Raw genomic sequence first — 25,404 nt, 5'->3', positions numbered from 1 at the left:
GGCTCATTACTCTTCCAGCTGGTTATAAGCTCTTACTCTTCCAGCTGGAGATACTTAGTGTCTGTGGTTGAATACTGTCCTTTAAAAGCATTGATGATTTCGACGTTGTGGGTTTAGATTGTGACTGTTTGTGGTGGTAAGAACATGGCTCACCAGTTGGGAACAGGACAACCAGTCTTGCAAGCTCAGAAGTGACCATCATCTCAAGAGACTGGTGAAATTCTCCCAATGTGTTGCATCAAGCCTGACCCGAGGTGCTACATGAAGTAGGTTACTTGATGAAACCTGAGACATAACTAAGATGAGACTGATTTCAAAATATTTGATTTATTTTCTGAATATTGGCAACAACAAGACAGATAACAGCAGAACAATAATGAAAATGATAAAGAAATTATAACAATCAGTAAAAATTTCTATTGACTAGATCTATCACAAAATGGATAATAGTTGCTCAACTGATGATTGAAGGGAGCAGTATTGCACTCAGAAATGGACTACCTTATACATTCTTCAAAAAGATTGCAACACCTGACACTCCAAAGCCGTAAGTGTCCTGTATCTGCATTCCTCCACAGCGATGCCTAGCGAATAAGTCAGATGTTTTGAATGGTCAGTGGAGCAGGATGTCATGACTCTACTCCATCAGAGGAGGAAAAAATTCGATTCTTTTTACATCAGGTGCCGAGACTGTGGGTACACAATGCAATCTATAGCAACTGTTTTTATCCCATTGTCTTCATCATACTTTCCAAATGATTTCTGAAAAGTTCCTGTTTATCCAATGCCTGTGTTGTCAGTGGATGTTTGGGGCCAAGTTCACTGTTGTAAGCTGAAGGAAAAAGAATAGAATTTTACTCAATATGTTAGACAAAGACTTTATCTCTGGGAGTTCAGAGCTAAACGAGGTATCATATTGTTTGTGATGAAAATATCTGTCCACTGAAGTAATAGAATTTACAGTCTCAGCTGGCCTTCCTGCCTGTATGTTCCGAAAATTCTTAGTGTCTATTAATTCTTGGTAATACTCACTCTTGCATGTGTCGTGGAGAATTGGCAACACCTTCATGTATATTGATATCTGAATGGGGACCGGAATCTGCAAAGAGACAAGTCTCATCTTACCATTCACTCAGACTGATCTTCAACAATCCTGCACTGGTCTGGATACTATTAGTCCCAGAAGGTTTCTAGCATGTTTAGCTCTGATGGAATGTCGGACAATACTCACTGTTATTTCAACCATCTCAGCTGTATCCTTGATATACTTTAAATGAGTGGAATCCTAAAATTGAAATGTACAACTTCTGAACAATCTCCCTTGTTTAATGGTGATGCCCAGTCCCTACAGTCTCAAACTTTGAAACCCTGCTGTTCCCCATTTCTTTAGGGGTCATACTTTGAATACGTATGCATCTAAATGTGGAGGGGGAGGTGTCAAATTTGCAGGGGGTCACTTGCATACGCTGTACATGTTTTATAATTTTTTAGGCCTACAGGGTGGTCCTGAAAAGTGCCTAGGAACACCAGATGATAGTAATTGATATAGTTACCGTTGCAAATTTGTTGATTGCATCAACAGTCTTGTCAACCCCCTTGGTCATCATTCGAAGTTTGGCCAATACTCTGAAGTTCAGGTTACCTGAAAAATTCCAAATCCTTTTAAAATACAAAATAACTCTGTGATAAAGAACAAGTCAGTGTCAAAACATTATTGCTAAATTCAAGAACTATATCAAAGGTATCAGTTAGCGTGTGTACATGAAATGGGCTAACCTCTGAACTTTATTGGGGGTTGGTTATTAGTATTAGCATACCTTTATCAACAACCTTCTTTGTAGCTTTGGAAGACTGAAACAAAAGACAAATACATGTAGTTCAATTTATCACTCAGTATATCATGATCAGAAGCAAATCCCTAATGGATCAACCAGCCTAATTTCTCCTCTGAGTTATGAGTGATACTCAGTATGCACATATCATCTTGTCTTTACTTAGAGGACCGGTCCGTGTGATTGTCAAGGATACACACAATGAGTTGAAGCTTACCTCGGATGTACTTGCCGAGTTCTGGAGTGCTGAAATTTGGAACAAATATACTAATTGTTCAATCAAAATATGTTATATTAAGATATCTACAAACTCCTCTTACATGTAGGATTGAGGGCCTGTGCGGAAACCGACCTCCTGAGGGTTTAGCAAGCAACCAGGCTAGGAGAAGGAATAGTCTGTCTTAAAATTGCTGAAGACAGAAATCCAAGGTCACAGTTACATGGTGCCTTAAATAACCCTGGCAATACACATCTCAACACTCAGATTCAAGGATACATCTTTAAAATCATCAATCAAAACTTTGCTTTAAACCTACCAGTACCAGATACTGCAGTGGTTATACTTAATGCTGACGGCACTTGTCCAGCCCTGGATTTTGACCTTGCGCCCATCAGCTGAACATATGAATCTGCGCTGGCTGGTAGGCTTGATCTCCGACGTTTCACCATCTCCAGCAATGACTGTTGCTTCCCAGTGCCAGTGGCTCTTCCATCTGGTTTCTTGGCATTATGCAAGGATAATCTGTTTGAAGATCAAAACAGATGCTTCAAGGATCAGTTGTTAGAGCGGTTCAAGTATTGGGCTCATAATCAGGAAGTAGTGGGTTTGATATCAGAAGGATCACTGCTGTTTTGAAAGTGTATCCTCAAGCAAGGCACTTAACATCTGGCTTCTTTTCACCTAGAAGTATTAAGGGGTACCTAGTGAAATTGTGAAATATTTATGTGAAAGCAGGCGGCTGTCATGAATGCTTTTTTTACTGATTGCGAGGTTATAAGGACTGCACACAGCATTGTAACAAGTCGTGTCGATCTTTTAATTCTTTTTAAACATACTTTCTTGCTATCACATCAAGACTCGGCTTGGACACGGTCGGATCATTATACGGTATCGGCATGTAGCGTCCTTTAGTAGACATCTTGGCTGACTGGTAAGGATCGTCATTAGAATCTTGACGCATGAGCTGCTTTAATCGATTTGCACTTGCGCCGCTATCAACTGTAAAAGCAATATTTTCGTGGACTTGCAATTTTATGTATCTGTATATCAGGACCTTTTACATACAACGTAATACAACTGATGGAGCATACCCTTTCAATATTAGCAGCATTTTTCTTGGATTTTCTTCTTGAGATGCAGACTCTGAACAGACCCCTTCCAATTTCCCCGAAATTCGAAAATACCAATGTGTTTACTACAACCATCTGAAAAGAAGGGAGGCGATGAATACATACGTTTCGTTCTCCGGTTGTCAGCTTCTTCTTCATCATCAGTCTCTGATTTAGCTGCAGTGGGCTCCCTACCAATTAAATAATGACATCAACAACATACTTAGAACAAACAATGATCCTATTTGTTGCTACCGTTTCCCTTTCTTGAAAACAGTACCAAACTACTTGGGGATTTGTATTTTTCTTAAAATCTATTCTGATCTGATGTTTTTTTGGCCCACAGCAATTATTGAAATGGGGCTATTGCAGGAAATGAAGATTTCTCTCAGTGACCACAATATTAATTCGACTGAATGGCTTACACTCACCATGTTGATAGGCCTTCATTCTGAAAGTGAAATGAAAAATAAATAGATTTAAGAAATTTCCTTGAAAGAATCCATAAGTTATATCTGTGCTTGTCAAATCCTCGAATGGCATTTTAAAAAGAATTTAAAAAAACAAACTTTAAAATCATTTATGAAATTGTAGTCTTGGTAGTTTGTGAACATGATACCTCATATCCTAAAACTTACTGAAGGGATATCTTGAATCCATGACTTTATTCTTTCCTCTGGCACAAAACTGCTTGGATCAGACCGTCTGCAATGTCAATGAAATGTTAAGACGAGAAGATCTAGTAGAGATCCGTCGGTTCCTTTGTGTAACTTAATCTGGCTTACCTTGCATATAATTCTGGCTCCTGCCTATACTCCCCTTTCTTAAATTTTGGCACGTTGTTCTATTTGACCTTCAAATCTGATATCAATTACGTGTAGGAAATTGACATGACAATTAATTTGTGATGACTTATGAAAAGATCACAAAACTCTTATGCTAAATACTTCGACTTCACCGACCACATGACGTAACTTACTCTTGATCATGGCTGGTTAGATTTTGGTGGCTCAGCCCAACAGCGTCTTCTACAACGAGAGCAGGTAATGTTGTAGGCGACGGATCCATGCGAATCTCAATTGAGATGTTTGACGGTTCATCAACAGATGGGAGACCATTCCAGCTCGATGTCATGATGGAATTTAATCTGGAATATTGTTCAACTTGCTGATCACACAGGCACGGAAGTTATCATATACATTTCATGAGAGACAAGTAAGAGGCAGAGCCAGAGCCAGATGGTGGGGGGCTCCAAACATGAAACAACATGCATGCACTGGATGACATGTCATCTGTCATCAGACCATTTCAGATTTTGAAAATCCCGCCACCAAAACTATTGCCATATACGTCAAACACGTCTAAATGAAAGTAATGAATGGTTATTCTTATGTACAGACCTATAGATTATTAACTGAGCAGAAACATAGATGCTCTACGAGTAAGAATACGTTGAATTTGGAGCAGTAAAAGGAGCGTTTTTATGTGTTTTTTATTTTCTGTCTGCTATTTTTCATGTTGTTTTTTATCATCTATCTTTTGTAAACGTCGTGAAATGGTTCCACGTTGGCCGTGGTTGAGCCTCAAGGCCCGATCATCAAACGGTCGGGTTGATCCCTCAAATGAAAAATTCTGATGAGTACCTCCAAGGCGTGATTCAACCTGGTTGACAGACTTTGATTTGGGTTATCCAGACTCTGACATCTAGGAATAGTGCTCTACACGAAGGCTAGAAAGTATGTCATGGCAGCCAATAGAGCGCTGGGCCAATCGGGAGGTTGTGGGTTCAATTATCATCAGAGGGTCATCAGCAGCTCTCCTGGAGGCCACCCTTGAGGTTTGGCTGCAGGGGCTTGGCTCAAACCCATGTCACACGATGTCAAGATGTCACAAGAAGAGAGACAACCGCTCCCTTCTTGTTCGGTTGCCAGAAGAATGAATGAGCCAGAACATATTTCAAAGGAAGATATAAGAAAATATTTATTACTGTCGAATAGTACAGATTGTATTTATTTTTTAGTAGTGGTGAATTCATACAAAAGTTTATTTGGGTCCTGAACTACAGACATAGCAGTGCTCCAATTTCCATCAAACTCTTCCCTGCTCTTAATAAATTTCTTGTCACCCCTTCCTCATCATCCTTCCATCGCAAACCTTCAGATTATTTCGATATTACCTTGTAACTAATCAATTATCGAAATATTCATCATTATCTCCCAAAGGCTAATGGACATGGAGCACTGCTACATGTATGAGCACAATGAATAATTCAAGACCAATAGACGACATATTGAAGTCATACAGACCTACTTTTTGACTGACTTCAATAACTGCCCAAGATCTAAGGGCTTTGTCAAAGGGATGCAATTTCTAATGCGTGGATTTATCTTCTAGTTATCCAGGAAGCAGGCTACACTAAGCCAAGTTCAATTCAGGGTGAATAATAAAACCAATAAAACTGCCACTGATAGTGTTCAACTTTGTTAGGCTCTACAGGTCAACTTAAACTGAAATGGACCACAGTATAAACCTTATACATGAGTACGTTTTACAAGCCTACACAGTAAGACGTGACAGACAAAACTGCTACAAATCATAATACTGGATATTTCAGTTGGAAAAAACTTAAAACAGAAGTTCAAGCACCACAAAATTAATGAAGTAACCTTCAGTCTCCCAGGAAAGGTGAATTATCCGATGAACACCAAATTCTTGATTTCAAAATTTAAACTGAATTAAAAGAAAATCATTTGTCTGACCTGCAGATGATTATAAGAATTGATACATGTATTTTCTGTTGAACTGTTTTTCGAATCAATTATCATGCCAATTTGGTGAAAATCAGATTGATGGTCCGTAGTGTTTAAGTAAAAGTCTACCTGGTTTCCGCCCAGGTCAACATGACTTAACTGAGAGACATCTAGTAAGAAAATAATAGACCTATTTCGAATGAACCAAATTTACACCACTCTCAATTAAAGTTTTTCCAGAAGAAAGCTGACAGCTCGAATCTGTACAAAAAATAAATGACATACAGCACACCATTCCGTAAAATTTATACTGGATTTAGCGTCAACTTCAGCCCGAAATATCTGCCTAAATCCCTTACAAGGACTAAGGGTAACTCGACTTTCCCAAACACATTGAAGTCCCTTAAAAAATGCTCCAACATACAAATTAATGCGAGATTATTGAAGTAAAATTTCCCATTGCAACAAATTTTGGTATCAATTCAATAAAAATTCACAAGACTTTTACATGCAGGTTAAAGAAATCCCCTTTGTCCTTCCAAGGGCCATGCTAGTCTAATCTAACCAAGGATAAAATAAACCTCAGGATGTAATTCTCTACAACAATGTAATCTCACAGGTATGAGCCGGAATGATGACGAATGGCCTCGTTAGATTAAAGGCAGTTTCAAACAGAACTCCAGAATCTCTGTCAGTCCTAAAATTTCACTTAACAATTTTTTTACGTAAAAATCATAAAAATTTAACAAAATCAACCTAAATGACCCTGAAAGTATCATTTTGGCTCAGTACCTGATAAATAAATACATATTTTTGAGTACTTGAAAACAACATATACACATAATGACTAGTTAGAAGCTGTTTGCACTATGTGTAGGGACCCAGAACCCTGGGTCACCTCACAACGTGCAAGGTCTATTTGCAGCTGTATAGTACTGCCCGTCTAAAACCAAATTGGTTATCTATATACATTTGAATATTATATAAAAGTCGACTTACAGATAAATGCAACTTTTCATCTTTTTGATGCTTATAAAAATTCACCTGAAACTTTCAAATTCTGTAATCATTTTGAGTTTCTTCAGAACTGACGATATACTGTTGAGCGATGATTTTTTGTCAAAAAAATTTAAATCTCCAGATGTATCAAAATCTTTTCTTCATTTAGAACTCATAGAATTGAAAATATGATAAAGGGAAATTTCTCAAGATTACGATACCCCAAATTACGAATCAAATGCCACCAGGTTAAAACAACTGGAGCTGGACATAATCAGATTTTCTAAATCAGTAGACCACCCCATAGCCCAGAATCTTAGGTCTAACATTGTTAATGTCGTGACCCTTAATTTAAAAACAGAACTTAAGGTCACCAAAGACTTCCCCTTGCCAAAGAAAAAAATACACCCAAAATCTGAATCTAGACCTGTTGAAAACTAGTAGAACTACAGTATCTCTACATAACTTGTCAACATAACAACAATTTCAAAGTATTTCGTGATTGACTTAAAAAGGTTAAAACCGGACATGTGCGTGTAACACACAACAAGCCATTGCATAGTTTTGTCGTGGGACATCAACAAACCAGTAACCATAGTAACAAGTCTAATATGGTGGAAAGCTGCACGAGACGGATGGCAAATCAATTACTGAAAGTGGAAAATGAACTGATTTTTAAGGTTTATACAAAATGAAACTGACCACCAGAGTATCAAACGGTCACAATTGCGTTCAGTTTTTAAATGATTAAAATACTCTACGCCTCAAACTCAATCGCATAGAAATGACCTCTGGTATAACTAGTGTCCACCGTAATAACCAAAATACCATTCACAGATATCAGCAGTTTTCAGTAAGAAGAGTTTTATAACAAGTGACGTGATAAAATTGTCAAATACAATTGATGATTTTAACTTCGTAAAATAGTTACTTGAAATCTTGATTGTTCCAAAAAATAAAATTTTGTTGAAATTTCACTTCTAGAGTTTGTGTCTGTGGCAGGTCACTGATATTCGACATGACAGACATCATTGTTCTCCACTTTTCCCCAATCATAGACTGCCCTCCCCCTCCCCCCATACATATATTTTGTCCCCCAGAGCTCCAACTAGGAACATACCATCCCTCTGATGTACTTCTAATTGCATACAATGTAGACCTAATACATGTTCACACATCCAGACGTGAACAAGTATAAATACAATACATTTATTCTAAAACTATTTGAATTTGCACACCAAGGTATAGAGCATACTGAATACCCGGTAGTGCTTTCTGATGAATTTCTGTTCCTTTAGTTAGCTGATGGAATATCACTCAGCCCTTACAAAATTCCATCAAACTGTTACGAGGCATGCCATGATGCCATTTACAACCCTGGTACAAGTACTGCATATGTTTTGCAATATACAATGGATGCACAGCAACAAATGCATCACTCAAGCTGCATATTTAATGAGTATAATGCACTGATAATACCATCAGACTCTCAAACTGCCTGATAGCCACAAGTTACCTTGTCACACTAATACATTACATTGTTTACATGAAATAGTTCATGCAAAAGATAATATATCTGTCTCAGTGCAATCGCAAACACACCAAACTTCATGTAACTCGATTTTTGGTATTTTAACTTTTTATCAGGTCATTTAAAACACATGCAGAAAGCCACACTTGAGTACAAATAAGACAAACTTGTGGACCTTAAGTTAAGTTGACTACATGATTATGTACACCCCTTCTGAGTCCTTACAGGACATAACATCAAGCTTATCAGGGTGGGAGATAATGTTGATGTTAACGGCTAGGTGGCACCAGCTGTCCTATTAGTGAGTCTCGCACACGCACAATAGCATTCTGCCACCAAAAGCTGAGCATGAGAGACTCAATGTGAATGTGCGCTGGGTCAAGTAGTAGCCAACATCATTACCGCTCACCTATAAAAGCCGGATGCCTTTTCTCGCTCACCCTCCTGGCTCTCTTTTTCATAAATTCTTCAATAAGTACAAGGTAGCATGCGTGATATATTAACCTTGATATCATGCTACATTGTATGATCAGAACTCTGTGTATATTTCATTCCATAAGATGCACATGATTTAATGAGGCGGCCACAAAACCAAACGCGATCGGTAACATAACAGCCTACATACACATGAATTCATGACATGACTCTGTAACATACGCATTAATCAATACATAACGCCTGATAAACATGCACATGAACAGGACCTTGTCCTTGCATGCAATCAGAGCCAGAGAACATATTCCAATTTAACAACACTCTACAACTTTACATGTCACGAAGCAAATTCTAGAATTGTACACGTGACAGAAACCAAAGTTCTGCATCTGCAAATTCCAAGATTAGCATCTTTCGACTTTGTTCACCATCTCAATTCATTTATGCATTCCTAGCCCACCACCTGAAGTCCTTATTCATCGCCAGCTTGATAAGTAACCAACTCTGCCTTGAAACCAAAGTCCTCATCTCCTTTCACAGCAACATTGCACTAGAACAGTAGAGTTCTGAAATTGCACACATGTTGATTCGAGTTCTCACATTACATCTCATTCTTCACACTGGTGAATTGTCCAGGCACCCATCCTGCAAGTGGCTGACTTATAGCTTTTTCAGACAACACCACTGCAGTTCATTGTTTCTGAAGGATGAGGACCAGCTCAGGCACTTAGTCCATGCAGAGACAGTGGACCATACTTCCACGCAGAGACAGTGGACCATACAACCTCAAAGCTCAGGTCGGTGGTGGACCACGGACATATCTGAGTGTTGGTGAAAACGAGAGTAAACCAGGTTGGCCGTCACGGTCGAAGAAGCAGAGGATGCCATAGAGGACAAGGATGGCCAGCTGGAATGGTAGCGCCATCCGTACCAGCAACTTCATGAGCGAGTATTCTTCCTTTTTGGCCTTCACGGGTTCACCTCTGAAAAGAACAAAGAAGGTAACTTGATGAGGATGACAAATGTGTTACGATGACCTGTAAATGACATCAGGACATGGCTTCTTTCAGACAGTGACGTCAAGCTTTGTAATGAATGTACAGTATTACAGGGACATACAATTTGAAAAGATCTGTTTTAGTTTGCGGCTGTCCTAAGGAATCTGGTCTAATTCTTCCATGATTAAACCATATAATCTACCAGAGCCAGGGAGTCTTAGCCTTAACTGTCAAAATGGGGCCTACCTCTCAATATCATACGGTGTCTGGGTAGCAGCAGCAGTAGCAAACACCTCAGTCTCCGTGGAGACAGATGCAGCACCAATCGTTTCAATCCCCATCATCGACTCTGTCCTTCGATGGATTCCGATGCCCGAATCTGTGTCGTCGTCGATTCCAATATCGAGAGGTAGGTCACCGCAATGCTCAATGCACTTTGTCATGGTATCTTGGGAACGTTTGCGTAACTCCGCCAGTTCATTGCTGGCCATTGCTACCTCGGCCCGGATCTCCAACTGCTTTTCCTTGTCGCAGATTGACAGCACCTCGTTAGACAGACGCCGCATGGCAGTCAGCTTTTGTTCGTACATGTTAAAATCTTTCAGCATTCCCTGCAAATAATTGAAGCATAAATGGTTTGTCAATTGACGTTTCTTCCGGCTTTATACAGAACTACAATGCCATACCACAAAGACTTCAGTACTGTAACTGTTGCTCAGGTGCAACGGTTTGATAAAACAGAACCTACATAATGTACTTGATTGTGATTTTACTGTAGAACTACCCAGGCTGTTTGAGTGAATGCAGATGAATTCAAAAGTGAATTTGACTGTAAACCAGGTTTTATGAGGCTACCAACCTTGAGATCACGGACCACCGCCCGGCGCTGCTCAGTGGTGAACTCCATTATAGACAGCGTCATTTCCAGACACTGCAGTAGCTGCCTTTCTTTACTCAAGAAGTAGGAGAGTTCTTTGTGCGTCTCATTGTAGTCGTACCAACAGATGAGGAGAGATTGGAACTCTGAGAAGCGAACACTAAGCCTAAAGAATAAAGATAAAGACAAATTTATGGAATGGTTCAGCGTACAGATGCAAATGGGGTGAATTGGCCAATGGATTCCACTTTTGGCCACGAAGCAAGGTTCCATCACGAGGTACTCATGGCTCTCACTTGGACGAGGTCTTTGCCTGACCTGGCAATAGACTCCAAGGACAAGGAAACCTAGTTTTACGTCTCGATCTAACGACGAGCCAATCTGGATGACAAAATCACAAGCAAAGTGCAGAGTCTGGCACTGACTCCACACGCAGTTCAGATTACAAGTCCAACACATTGACCACAGGACCACACCGCCACTGAGCAAAAAATGAACTTACTGGTCACTGACTTTTGCGCCGTTGGCAGTAAGGTTCAGAATCTCCACCTGGAAGCGGTCCATCCTGACGTCCGGGTAAGTGGTCGAGAACACTTGGATATTCTCCTTCAGTGCTTCCAGCTTGGCGCGCTGCTGGTGAAGGTCCAACTTCTTATCCTGAAGGGTAGAAGATGTTGCTTAAGATTGTGTTAAACAACTGCCAAAACATTCTACACAGCAGACCCTACAGAACTGAATACTTTAACACCTATCATAAACAGCAATCCTAGTTTAACACGTCAGACCCAATTTACCTGCAGGATTTTGATGATCTGTTCCAAGCTGAAGTGATCAGGGTACTGATTGACATCCATCAAGTCCTCAGTGTCGTCGAGGCAATTCTTGACGGCGACCATCTCCTGGTAGAGCTGACACAGCTGCTTCGACTGTTCCTGCCTCTGGATGGCGATGTTGCGATGCAGCGTCCATTGATCAATCGTATCTGAAACAACAAGGTACTTGGTTAACCATATGATATGATAAATCGGGGTCCATTGAAGCACCTATCAGACTTTCACTTCAACAGAGTGTATGATCGTATTAACAACTTGTCACAATTTTGCCCAATGATCCCGACGTCATCCAGATTGGGAGGTATGACTTACTCTGGACTGTGAGGAAGTCATCATCACCGACACACAGGGATCCGTCAGTCTCCACTAGCGTCTGAATAATCGTCTGCAGGCACTTTATGTTCGTCTGGCAGGTCGCCAAGATTTCAGCCTGAAAAACAAGATAACAAGAAAATGAATTGCCAGAGGGACATTTTGCTCAACTAGAAAACAGACGTGAACAAATTCATCATCTTCTGGAAGATGCTGAATTTTAGATATGACACACCGTCTCTATACAACAGGTACTTTCCAAGCAAGATTTTTCTCACAAGAAAGTTCCGCTTCTTTTGGCTTGTTTAAATAAAGGTCACAGTAACAACTTGAGTCAAAACTACTCACATATCTCTGCGGCTGTAGGTAAATGCCAGTGTCCATGGCATCCTTCCTGTGGCAGGTCAGCATGGACTGTGCGACTTGAAGCTGTTGCAGGGACTGCTCCAAGATGTGGAGGAGATCATCGAGGTCAGAGTCGGAATCATCAACACGCGATGTATCTGCCAAGTAGCCCTAAAATAATCAAAACAAATTAGAACAGCAATCTTGATGAACATAATGTCACATGAAAGTACATGTAGTGTCGCAACATAACAAACTTTAAAAAATGCTTTATAATGACACTGATAATGTCAAGTGTCTTTAAGATTTGTCTCTTTTCAGCATTTTGAAGTACTTACCGATGATTTCTTCTTCCGATCCGATAGTTGGAAATCGTCATCAAATTCAAAGGTACTGCTGAGCGTGCTTGCCTCCCACTGCAAATGGCTGTCATCGAGCTTTTCTTCGTTTCCATCTTCGCTGACGGTCGGGTACGGATCCTGGTAGTTGTCCCAGGCATTCTCGGAGAACGACTCGATCGTACTGTTGAGATTATCATCAGTCTCCTCGCTGATGTTACCGACAGTCTGCACGTACTCAGCAGCTGGAAAACAATCAATGATTTTTGTCATTTCTGCAACTTTTTGCTACTGCATGCATCATCAAAGGCCATAAAAAGATGTTAAGCATCGAAACAGATGACATCAAAATGAAGTTACTTAATTCAACTTACCTATTCCCGTGAGGTCATACTCATAGAGAGGTTGTCCAAGACCATCACCGCTCTCTCCAGCTATCTTTTGCTCTTGATATTCGGTGGACGACGACACGTACAAGTTATCTGCACTGTAACCAACTGTTCTCTCGCTTGAGGAATTGTTGGACAAGATACGCTCTGTTGAACATGACCCTTCTCGTGAAAAACGACTTGGTGAGTTTTCCTTACTAAATGAATGGTAGTGATGTGTCATGGGCGCGCTTGAAAGATGCTCACTCTCGGAGCGAGAGCGCTTCATCTTCCGGAATTTTGGCTTCTGCGTCCGAGGCAACGTGTTACACCTTGAATTGAGTAGTGAAGAGGCAGATTCGCTGGTGTGATAAGTGTCCAGTGTTTGTACAGGAATGCCTGAGTTCGGGTGTCTGCATGTCACAACAGAACCCTCGGATATAGAAAACGGGCTCAAATCAAGACGATTACTGAGTTCATACATTTCTGTAACGCTCCGTGGACGCTCAAACTTCCGCTTGTGACCTGGTCGAAGTTTGACTCCTTCCCACTCAGGAGAGGTAAGCTGTGTGGCTGTATATGAGCTGTTCTTAAGCGTAGATCCTGTGGTGTCATGGGCACTGGATTCCTCTGGAACCGACAAGATGGAGTTTATTTTATATTCGGTATCGCTGAGCGCGCTAGAATATTCACCCTCAGACTCAGTGGTGGTTTCTCCACTGGCGTCGCACGAATCTGCACTATTTTCTGGCATCGAAGCGTCGCTAGTTAAAGAATAACTCACAGCCAGTTTGGGTTTTCTCCTTCGTCGCTGCTTGCGATCCCGCCATTTTGGCCGCTGTGTGTTATAGTCATCATCTTTGACAAGACTCTCTGCTTGTGACACCAACCTCCGTATTGAGTCGCGACTTGCTGTTCGACGCTCAGATAAGCTGCCATGAGATAATTCTTTCTGCTGCAACTGTGAGATCATTTCAGAGTTAGTTTCTGTCGACTCAATGAGTGCAGTAAATGCTCCTGACCACTTGTTCGTACGCTCGGTCCACTCGGCTGTGTAAGAGCTACGCACATCTAAGTCATTATTTTCAAGCGTAGTTAGCAACTTGCTCTGTTTCTGAGTTTCATTTTCTTCAAGGTGTTCGATTTCTGTCCAAAGAATATCAGCTCGGTTCTTCGTCAGAGAAGGATCTGACCTGATCACGCCATTGACTGGTTTGCACATCAAGTCCGTGGCTTCTGGCACATCTTCTGCAATCGCGATCACCACAGCTTCATCTCTAGGGGGTTCAGAGACTACCTCAAAAAGGCTTTTCTTGGCATTCTCTACCCCTTGCCCTGGGTAGTCATCCAAAGCGGTCACCTTATAGAACTTTTCACCAGGAGAAGCATTGATACTTTTGAATTCCAGTAAAGTGTCGTCATCAGGGATGCAGAGGGAAGTAGGGCGACAGGAATGGTTACCGACAACATCATGACTCGGGTGGTCGCTGCAGTTGGAGCTGGTGTCATACGCGCTCGTCATCGAGTCCCGCCATGTTGGACAGGACAATACGGTCTGCAGACTACCAGAAGCAGACGTCAGTCCACCATCGCTCAACACAACACGATTCCTGAACACAACCTCCTGCGTCTGCACCTCACTGGTGGTGACATCCACCACTTCTGTTTGGGAGGCAGACGTCTGACATCCGCCTGCCTCAGCCTTCTCCCCAGAATCAGGTTCATCATTCGAATGACTCTCGCTGCCGTAACCAACATCTGTCACCTCCATCTTACACTGAACGTCGTCTACTTCCATCGAATCCTTTGCCGCATCCAAATCAGCCGTCGGTGAGCTCGAGCTTGACTTCGTAACACGCTCAGAGGAGCTCCACATTTTTAACCCATTGCCGTCGGCTTCTTGTATATACACAGTCTTGGAGAGTTCATCTGGGGTCAGCTCGACGTCGTCTACAATCTCCTTCTCCACAAGGGTTTCAGGATTGTCGAATATCTCCGTCTGACAGTGAACATCTAATGCAAACTTCTCATACTCATCCTCCGAGAATGGAAGGACATCCGAGTTGTGACCAAATTCTAAATCACCGTCTTCGTCGAAGAAATCTGTTGATTGGTCTGAGTCGTCTATTCCGTGCACGTGGTCCGGAGAAATACTAAATGGTATGGCAGAGTTGTATTGGACTTCCCAGCCTCCTGTGCTGTTTGGGGAGATGTTCGGGTTCTGGAAAGAGAGAACAGAGGAGCAAGTTAGCTGTTGTTGTGATAGAAACAATACTTCTAAAGGTGGTTTCTTGTACTGAAAACAAAAGAGAAATTTATCCATGAAAGACGAGTGAAGCATTCACCTTCAAGCTTCAGCAGGTGACAACCAAGCTTTCCCTCGCAGTGGTTCTTGCTGATTACCTGAGCCAATTCTTTCAGACTGTCGCTCGGTTTACAACATCAAATCACAATGAAAGGAATTCGCCTGAACTGAACCAAGGACCAAGCTGACCTCATACAGGAATGGCTCACACTGAGGAGTTGTTGTTCACGAATAGCCCAACTCGAAGATATTGAGACCTGTTCTCAACTAATACCAAACAAATTAAAGTTGTTGTCCGTATTTGGCAAGGACAGTATGAATTGCTTGACAATATATCATTTTCACTACATCCCTGGGGTGCATGACGATACCCATGGTGTTCCATTGACGGCCCTTACAGGTGTTTGTACGGAGTGCTACAGAACAGGTTCGATCATGTCATAACCAAAACCAAAAGTGAAGAAATGTTGAGATTTGTCCAGATGCGCTCAGATATGTTACTATCCAATTTTTAATAACGTGCAGCTAATATAGATTTTCGAGAGAGAAAAAACCACATTTATTGATACATTTTTCATTCAAGCCTCGCGCAACAAAACATATTCCCTGCTGTGACATACGAGAGCTGCAGTCGTAGCGTCCTGATAGAGTTCAACGAGTAAGTTGTCCGTCTGTCAATCAATCCATCAATTAAATTAAGACCTTGGCCTGATTAATTACACCAAACCGAATATTTTTTTTGATCGATCAATATGGGATGCATGAATGTAATATCAAATTGTACTTCTTCTGAACAAATATCGCTCCAAGCAATATTAGCTGGGGAAATATTTTGCTTGCAAATTGGTGCATTCTGTCAAGAAAATTATGAATGATTCACCAGGGATTTTTTGAACAAACAAATGTATTGTCTGTTTAATGAGACACCAGTGTGATGATTACATACACCTGAAAGTAAATGAAGAGATATTCTTTGTCTCTTGGGACGAACTTTCACGGCCTCCGAGAAGACAAAAGGTTACCCTGAATAAACAGAATATTGAGGAACAATCAAACGTCAAACAGAATCTCAACAAAAACAGAGTTTGGTTCAATCTTTGAATCTGAACATGATTTGGGGGGAATATTTCGGGAAGAAGCTGATATATTCAAGATCAACTGAATTCTGTCAACTACATGTATATTGCTACTTCTTGTTTGATTGACAGTACTGGTGGGGGAATAATTGCGTGACATCAGACAGGGGAGAACTCGCAGCAAAATTAGCCAACCAGGTCAAATCACTGTGGTGACGAACCGTGGCCGTCGGCCTGGGAATCATCTATAGGGTATGCCCTAAGTGATTGACAGACTCGTTTTGCACGAAACTGATAATCAATCGTCTCATGACATGCACAAAAGTTTAACCTTTAGAAAAGCTATTAGACTAGCTCAGCATGGTATCTGAATATAATCAACTATAAAGTTTAACTCAATCACACCATATCAAACATTCTTTCAATAACAAGTTTCCAAACATTTTTTTTAAAAGAAGAGCTCAGAACGCTTGGCAAGAAGCCAAGACTTGTTGGGACACTTTCTATCTCTGGACGAGCTTCATTATTAAATCGTCAAAAGATTGAGCATGCATAGACCATGACTACCAAGTTAATGTTGTCGATTCGAAAAAAAAAATCGATTTGAAGATTTGGTGCAGAGAGGTGTTTGGGAATGATATTGTCAGTGTGAACTTGACTTTTTGGTTGGTAAAGTTCATCCAAAAGACAGAGGCCCAAATCTTCTCTTGTTGGGATCAGGCTATATTATCTTAACTTGCCAATTATAACCATTAGGCTTCCTCAACCATTAAATGATTTCCGATTAACCATAATCAAAGGGTGTCTCATATCGTGCCAGATATCCCCATGGACTCTAACGATACCCTGCAGCAGGTCGATTCAATGGTGTGCAGAAAGTGGTACGTGCCACGTCACAAGGTCATCGAGGTGGCATCTTATCGCTCGATCAGGCCCATTGATTGGTGGGCGACTGATCCTGGTCAAACAAAGACTTCACCACTCAAACAAAGGACCAAAACCCTTTTCACTTCACAAGACTCACACGTGTCTTCTCATCGACTTTCACTTTTGACGTGAAGGTCTGAGGATTCCGCAAATGCGAAATGACCCACTGTACAGTATATCACGCTACTGAAGGAATAGACTTTGCTACATGTACAAATGTACCTGACCTCTATAAAACAGAAGTTTATTCAAAACAGAATATTCATAAGCTGCCTCATGATGAGACATGAAGGTTACTTCCTAATGTGATGCAAGGAGATGAGTTGCTCGAGGTGACATGCGTAAACGACACTGCATGACCAGAATGATTGGATCATTGCTCAAGGTTGCAGGGTCCCCAGGGTCAATACCCGGAAGATATGAGGCCATTACCATGGAAACCACTACTATTCCATCAATATTCCGCCAACTACTCCCCAAAGGCTCGGCCATCTGTCGTGACAAATTTGGAAAATTGTTTGAATTGAAGGGATCAGGATTTTGCAAATTCGGAGAGAATTTATTGCATGGGTGTTGCAGGTAGAACTTCTAAAATGTCAGGCAATGGAGAACCATTCAAGAATATGAGATGACAATAAGCCGAAGCAAATTCTACCTACACCATTTAGAAATCTTATTCCATAATAAACCACCTGCTCAACTCACAACCCTAATACTTCTGGTTTAATTTTATCAATACCTACATGTATATCGACTCAGATGATATTACACTGGTCTCAACAGCTGCATATTATAAATAAAGTGGCATCACATTATCACTCTGTGTAGTTCCATCGAAACACTGATGTATGAATATTTGAATCACCAAAAATTTTCCACCAGATACCCGTAAAATTCCAAACTGACAACATTATAGAACATCTTGACACACAAGGCTAGGCTAAGAGATGGTAAAGTCCCTTAAACATGCTCTAACCCAAGCTGCATGAGACCACAACATCAATGATGCGGCTCAACAATGAGAGGTGATTAATCAGACAGTGCTACCAATAATCCGATAGACTTCAAGGTTTTCATATTGATCAGTCATGTTCCGTTGCCTGCGGCTGGAGATGGTTTACTGACCTGTCAATGGAAGAGGTAGGCACTGGGTTTGGACTAATGGGCAAGCAAACCTCCAATAATCCTGTGGCAAGAAACCTTATGACCAGACTTCTTTACTCGATGAAGAAACAGACTGAGAAAACAAACTTACCAAGTCAAAATGTCTCAGGGAATAACCACTCAAGCATTCCTCTCTTGCAAGAGTTACAGTAGCTACCGAAAGAAAACCTAGCACTCTCATGGGGGTAGGTTTCCTGACTCAAGAATAGCTCAAGTCAGCAGGACATTGCAAGGCTAATAAACAAGGAGTAAGCAAGTACAGGTTAGATGAGAAAACACTTTTTTCAAAATGAGCTTGGTGCGAAATCGTATGAAGACCTTTGAGGTAATGGCCAATCTGCATGAGCCCCAACGGTTTTTCTCTCATTTGCAACTGGTTAAAGTGTCTATCACTGCAGTCTCTATTCATGAGGTCACTTTAAAAAATCCAAGTTGGGTCATAGCCAGCCACCTAAACTACCACCACCAAGCTGAGTATCCACTCTCTGAACTGTGCCTGTTTGAAGTCTATGGCAATGAATATTTCAAACTAAAGCCTTGAATATGAACAGAAGGTGTTCTTCTCAAAAAATTGAAAATTGCCCATCTTACAGAATTTTGTGGGAGTGGGCTTACATGTAGGTTCAAATAGTTCAGTGAAATGGAAAGTTGAAAATGTGAGTGAGCAAAATAATCAACACATCTTCAATTCATTCAAGTCACTTTATCACTGGTGTGATCCACGTGATTTGATATCAGAATATCATACATATAGATGAATTCGTTATTGACTAAAGTACACTTACTGCCTATACAGATGCTCCGTTTAATACAGTCAGCCTCGATGAGGTCATAAACACTCCACCCTATAGTCCGCACACAAATGGTTCTGTCACATCCAACAATAGATCCGAAGACGGGACAAAGACATGGGGCCGTCCACCAAAATATTCTCAAAAATCGCCACAAGTTTTAATATCCACCGATAAGTGCTAGAATATAATCCATAAACGGTCCTATGTTTAGTTGAACATAAATAGTCAATGTAATTTCGTTACATTTATGGGTGTTTTGATCACTGTGGACCTGACGGTACTTCCTGGACCTGTTATTGTCCCCAGTGTCAAAGTGTTTATGCCTCTCTTGGCACACGTGGACCCAAATATCCCGGCAACTCGTCTGACGATGGATCTGGGTCAAGCTCCACGATGCACATTCACAAATAGATTACGAGATTAGCATAATGCGCAACTCGTCATATTCGACAACCAATCAAAAGGCTGCGATAGATATCAATAAATGAGTCCTTATTTGCCCTAGATACACAGACGCGGGCCAAACAAATGCAACATTTAAAGTATTTTTCAAAACTTTTAAAGACTGTTTAAAGAAATATTTGTGCCACTGCCCGTGACCAGGTAACCTAAATTTTGACAAAACTTGCGCTTCTGACAACAATATTATTGTGCGAAGGCAAAATAGTTGCACGAATGGCGGGTTAGGAAGCTGTTGTCATTGCGTACCAGGATGCAATGCGTACAGCGAGGACACAAAGGGAGAAAGCACAATATAACTCCATCCTTGTTTGCTATGAATAAAACCTGCTCAATTATCTATGAGCTTGTCAATCAAATTCATAATACAATGCAATGTGATAAACCTCAAGAAATGATGTTATGATATTACTTTGATTGTGCAGAATTGAGCCAGTTTTTGCCTAAAAGAACTTCCAAACTTGTTTGCATTTAGATCTTTAGTTGACCATCTCTCGTGCAAAACATTATGATCATTTTTGGGGGGGGGGGGATATAAGCCACTTTCATGCAAGTTAAAAATATTTACAAGTAGATATGCCAATGACGTCAAGAGCTATCACAACTTTCAAACAGGTTGATAAAGCACTTTTTTCTGAACTGCTGACAAAAAGAAATGTCATTTATTAATATTTTTGTTGACGAACAACTCATGCAATCATATCACATGACTGACTCGGTCACACAAGACTGACCAAAAAGTCTTTCATTCTCTGTTTATATCCTGCTTTTCAATAAATACCACATCAATAAATTACACTTTTTTTTCTCGTCATGATTTACTTACAGATAGCACAACTATTGAGCGAGTACTTCTCAAATGTGGGCAGCCCAGCTATAGACAGAACACAAAAACGTTCATAACCACAGACCAGAAAGGCATACACAGTTGAGAAACTTGCACCATGTCAACAAAGATAAAGGTCACAGAAAGCTAAATTTCAAAATCACATCGCCATGACTGACGTTCATGGCGCCAGTTCGATAACGATTATCCTCAGTGGACCGCAAATTATCACAATATATGTGAATTTTGAAGACAAAAAGATTGTCCACAACAACATTTGTTGTTGCATGCAATCATCACAAGATCACATCAATTTGATTGCTAGTCTGTGGGATGCTAACAGACTGAAATACAATCTGCTCTTTCCACACGCACACGAACATGCAGCTATTTCAAAATAGCACTTTTCAATCCGCCTATAAATGAGCAACGTACTCATTATCCCCAAACCTTTGATATCCGCCGCCACAAAAGACGGATGTATTTTTTCAACCGCTAGCAACATGTAGCCATATGGCAGGCTACAATTACCTTTCATGTTGTTTTAACTGCAGGGAAATACGGGCAAACCATACAACATGAAAATGCTAACTGAGCTTTTGTCTGGCTAAAAAAACTTAAAGTTCGTAATATTTTTTCAATCCACAATACTCTTGATCTTCAGTGTGGATGTTAATGCCATGTATCAGCAGTAGACTACTTTGACCTGTTTGAATATTGTGAAGTACATCACGCTTCACTCCAAATATTGATGTTGAGAAAAACTTACTGTTTGAAAATTTATATGTTGAATTGTGTTTCAGTGCACATCAATGAGACTTGAAATACAAGCTTGAGTTTGGACCAATTCATATGGAAATTTTTGCTTTAAATCATACTGCATTGTCGCGCCTTGAAAAGGAGGAGTTTGATTTTCATATTGAGTAAACATATTGTGATCCGTAAGTGATATAAGCCAAACCTAGGCATCTATTAGCCATGTCCATGTTGTCAGATTACCATATGGCCATATTTGGTCATAGCGCGTAGGACCAGAGACAAAGGGTCAATTCAGGACCGAGTGTATTTGACAGGACGCTGTGTCTTGCCATTCAATGGCTGACAAGACAATATCACCAAAGATGCGATAAATGATACCATTGGCGACAAAAGTCTTACAGATGTTGTGTTATTGATTTCAGACTAGACAAATAATGATATGCAACAATTCGGTCCAAATTTGGAGATTCCGATTTCATCCATCAAGAAATATGTCTATTGATATGCATCGAACAAAGATTATAACAGAGTGTATTCCGAGTTTTAGGAATGCCAGATGACGGACCCTGGTATGGATTTTGCGTGGGTCTGGGATTTGACAGACAGGAGGACAATTTGTATACCAGCAGGAGTCTGGCTGCTTCAATAGGGTGCTGCTACTATTGGGTAGAGAAGGCTTTGGGCTATTAACATGATTGTATACAATGATATACAATAATCCATGGTTGGAGGATTAACAATAGACTTGTGAGATCCCGTTACAACAATGTTTCACCTTAGCCAGGACATGAGAAATTTGATACTCGATACAATCGACCCAGGACCTGGGGATACAGGGTGTACCAATACTACAATGTAAATGCAGCAGCATATCTATTTTCAGTGGCCCTTTCTAGTTCCAAATCAAACATTTCACGACATAGGAGCAAAATTAATGACTGCTCTGAAAATGTGAATAACTTTAAAGTCATCATTGTTCCCATCAACACACACATCACAACTTGCCATCTTGACTTTATGAGCGAACCACAAAGAAAGTCACCAGCACTCCTAATAAGATCCTTAATTATTGGTGCCTTCCAACAAGCAAACCTAAACAATTATCACAAGCGTGACCAGGGACAAAAATCACATTGAACTCATGAAGAGATTCACACTTTAGTTAACTAAGCAGATCGGGGCTGTCATAAGGGTCTCACAATATCTAATTAGGCATGAGCAGAGTGTGACCCTTCCTATAATCACATCTTAGACCCTGATGGACTGTACTCACTGAACCTTAATACAGGGGTCAAACGGAATTGTTGAGGAATGACCAACATACTAAATACAACAATTTCATCTTTTTTCCCTATCTTCCCGTAACTTTTTTTGTGACGGGTTGCAGGCACCTCTGAACACACTACAACAAAACTTCGCAAGTTTTAATCCTCCCACCCACTACTGATGACCCAACAACAAAAACTGCCCTAGATCCACATGACCCTCTAAATTTTGTCAAACTAATTAGTTTTAACCTCATTAAAAGTTGAATTTTACATGACACACAACACGAAAGCGAAAGCCAACAATTGCAAATTGCATCCTTCCAATGTTTTTAATTTCCAAAGGAGCGATATCGTTTATTTTGTTGATTAAACTGCCAAAGCCGTACGAGCGGGGTAGGGGGTTGGACACAAAGTTGACTGAAATTCGATATTTTGCAAACATCTTTCCTTGTTTGAATAAAGTGAAGATTAATTCAAACCGCTCAGTTGTGGCTTATATTATTCAAATTAGATTCTGCCGTGCGGGATCTAATCAGCAAATAAACTTTGGTTGAAAAGTTCAATCTTCTTTAGCTCTCAGCTAATGAAGAATCAATTGTGACATCTTATTATCTGCTTCAAAGGACTCTGCTCATCTGCCTTGCAAGCAGTGGTTGGGGTAAGATCTGGCTTTCAAATTACAACTTCGCAAAACATCATGGTGTAACTCGAGTGTGATTTCAGCATTTGGTTTCTCAGTTTGTTGACAAACTTGTCTGAGAACAAACCTGATGTCCATATAAAAAATCAGATGATCTGACTCCCTCAATCGCAGCTGATGATTCTGCAGCCTCTGATTGTGTTTAATCTGTCAATATCTTCAACCACTGTCCAAACCTTGTCGGCAGTTGTCTAAATTTCCCCAATATCAAATGGCCACATTAGCATGATATTTTAGGCTGTGTCCATCGTGGTGCTAATCACAACCCATTCTTCTTGTCTGGGACGGCACCATCAAAGGTCTGACATGCTTGCAAGTGGTCTGAACTTGTATGAGTTGACTCCAGTTTAATTAGAATCCATCTTCATGTATTCCTTTCTGATTAGCCACTGCTATCAGTGTCACCAATACACTTGCAATTTCTCGAGAATCTGGCTGAGAAGACGCAAGAGTGAAGGCGGCCAATAGCCAATTTATAGAAGAGCATGAGCAAGTTTGCCTGGTATGTTTGAAGATTTCCTTTGAACCTGCAAAAGACACTCGACACACAAACACACAGAACACGACAGGTGGCGAGGTGAATACGAGAAGTTCCGGGCAGGCGATCGCCACTGGGCGTAGACGCTCCCCGTTTGAATCAATCAACTCATTATCATAAGACGCTGCACCAGTCGAACAATCGTGGCCTCTGGATTAATCTGCTTTATAGAAATTAGAATAAGGTCCATAATGTGCCTCATCTTCTTTAATTGTCTCTAAAATTTGATTAAATTGAAAGTGGTCTAAGAGTTATAATGAAACTGGCCATGCTCCAATACCTATTTTAAGGTTCACACACAGGACAAGTCATCATGCACATCAAAGGAATTATATTACAGGATGTCTCGGTAAAATCTGAAAGACGCACCTTTCTTTTGTTGATAGCCTCCTCCAAACGGCACTGCCACTCTAGTGATTGCAACCAGATGGCGTGCCAGCGTCGCTCGAGATTTATTGCAATGATGCGCAGGCCTTCACACTCGTTGCTGGAGCCTTTTTGACAATCTTGTTTCTCTGAGTGGAGCCGCTCACAAAGCTTCAGGACTGCTGAGACGATTTTGGAGTGCGACTCAATGTCTCTCTGAAGGGCCTGGAGAGAGAAAGAAGAAAATTTCATAACGTGATGGCAAATAATATGTTTTACTTGACTGGATAATATTCTGAAAATGATTTCACTTCTGTCATGGCACTGAAATACGAAATCAATCAGGCAACCATCCTGCAGGTAACAGTTTGGATTGCAAAATCTAACATGGCCGCCAGGCAGCCATATTGAATTCCAGTTATCAAAGCACCTTCCCCTTTTCATCAAGCCACATATTACTTAAATATGAAATCAATGGGGCATTTCTCATTTATCTTAAAGAATCAACAATTGCATGGGAAGAACAAATATTGTGGGATGGGGTTGGGGGTGTTAAATGGGTTCAATCAGTAACTTTTTTGCTATGAAAACTTCTGATCTTGATCTTGGACTCAAGTAACAGTGACAGCATACCAGCCATTGAATCAAAGAAAGGTCAAAAATGAGTTTTAAACAATATCTATCAAAGTGGGACAATAACACTTGAAAAGGCCCTATTAGTCAAACTGACAGCTGGACTGTGAAAGAGATACTTCAAATTCAAAATGTTTAGGGTCAATTATCAAAGGGCTCTCCCAGAACCCACCCAAGGCCAGGACGACAACTTGAAGACTAAATCAGGGTTTGACTCCATGATCCAGTGAGATGAGGAGTTGGACGCCTTGAGTGCACACGTAGACCGACACCGAGACATGAATGATATTCATTGGACGATTTCAGCCTATTTTCCCAATGCTTGAATCTGCCACGTCTCGGCTGGGATATTTGTCTTGATCTTCATATTTCTATAGGATATTGTCCAAGCATAAACATAATCTCTAAAGTGGGATATCACATATTATGCCCTCCAGCAACTGAGACATCCACATCAGGACACATTTGTCGTATCAACTTCAGGCAGTGGATAGCCAATTATAAAACTCTATTTTCACAGCTGAAAACCAAGGGTCACTTCAAACAAAAGGGATGGGTCTCTTATAGGCGGACACTTTGGTGAGAAGAATCAATAAGACCCCAAAAACGGCTGTCGATCCTTAGGGGTTGGTGTCTTCACAG

At 40.7% G+C, this 25,404-nt stretch overlaps 1 protein-coding gene across 3 annotated transcripts in view; it reads right to left on the bottom strand.

Moving 5' to 3' along the window:
• Positions 1-5,123: 5,123 nt before the first annotated feature.
• The window catches only part of LOC135485513 (uncharacterized), a 48,110-nt gene continuing 27,829 nt past the window's right edge, over positions 5,124-25,404 (bottom strand). For 2 of the 3 annotated variants that reach the window (XM_064767609.1, XM_064767610.1), the window contains exons 6-15: positions 24,133-24,354; positions 12,954-15,168; positions 12,580-12,824; positions 12,245-12,412; positions 11,897-12,014; positions 11,546-11,733; positions 11,254-11,408; positions 10,734-10,917; positions 10,121-10,485; positions 5,124-9,859 (exon numbers count right to left, since the gene is read on the bottom strand). In XM_064767609.1, the coding sequence (XP_064623679.1) occupies positions 9,670-9,859; positions 10,121-10,485; positions 10,734-10,917; positions 11,254-11,408; positions 11,546-11,733; positions 11,897-12,014; positions 12,245-12,412; positions 12,580-12,824; positions 12,954-15,168; positions 24,133-24,354 (4,050 nt within the window). In that variant the 3' untranslated portion in view covers positions 5,124-9,669. The remainder of the gene's footprint in view (positions 9,860-10,120; positions 10,486-10,733; positions 10,918-11,253; positions 11,409-11,545; positions 11,734-11,896; positions 12,015-12,244; positions 12,413-12,579; positions 12,825-12,953; positions 15,169-24,132; positions 24,355-25,404) is intronic. The other variant, XM_064767611.1, reaches the window with a different exon arrangement.

The sequence above is a fragment of the Lineus longissimus genome, chromosome 3 (assembly GCF_910592395.1).
Source record: "Lineus longissimus chromosome 3, tnLinLong1.2, whole genome shotgun sequence".
NCBI lineage: Eukaryota > Metazoa > Nemertea > Pilidiophora > Heteronemertea > Lineidae > Lineus > Lineus longissimus.
The sequence above is the reverse complement of the archived record's forward strand: the minus strand, read 5'-3'. Positions and strand labels throughout refer to the sequence as shown.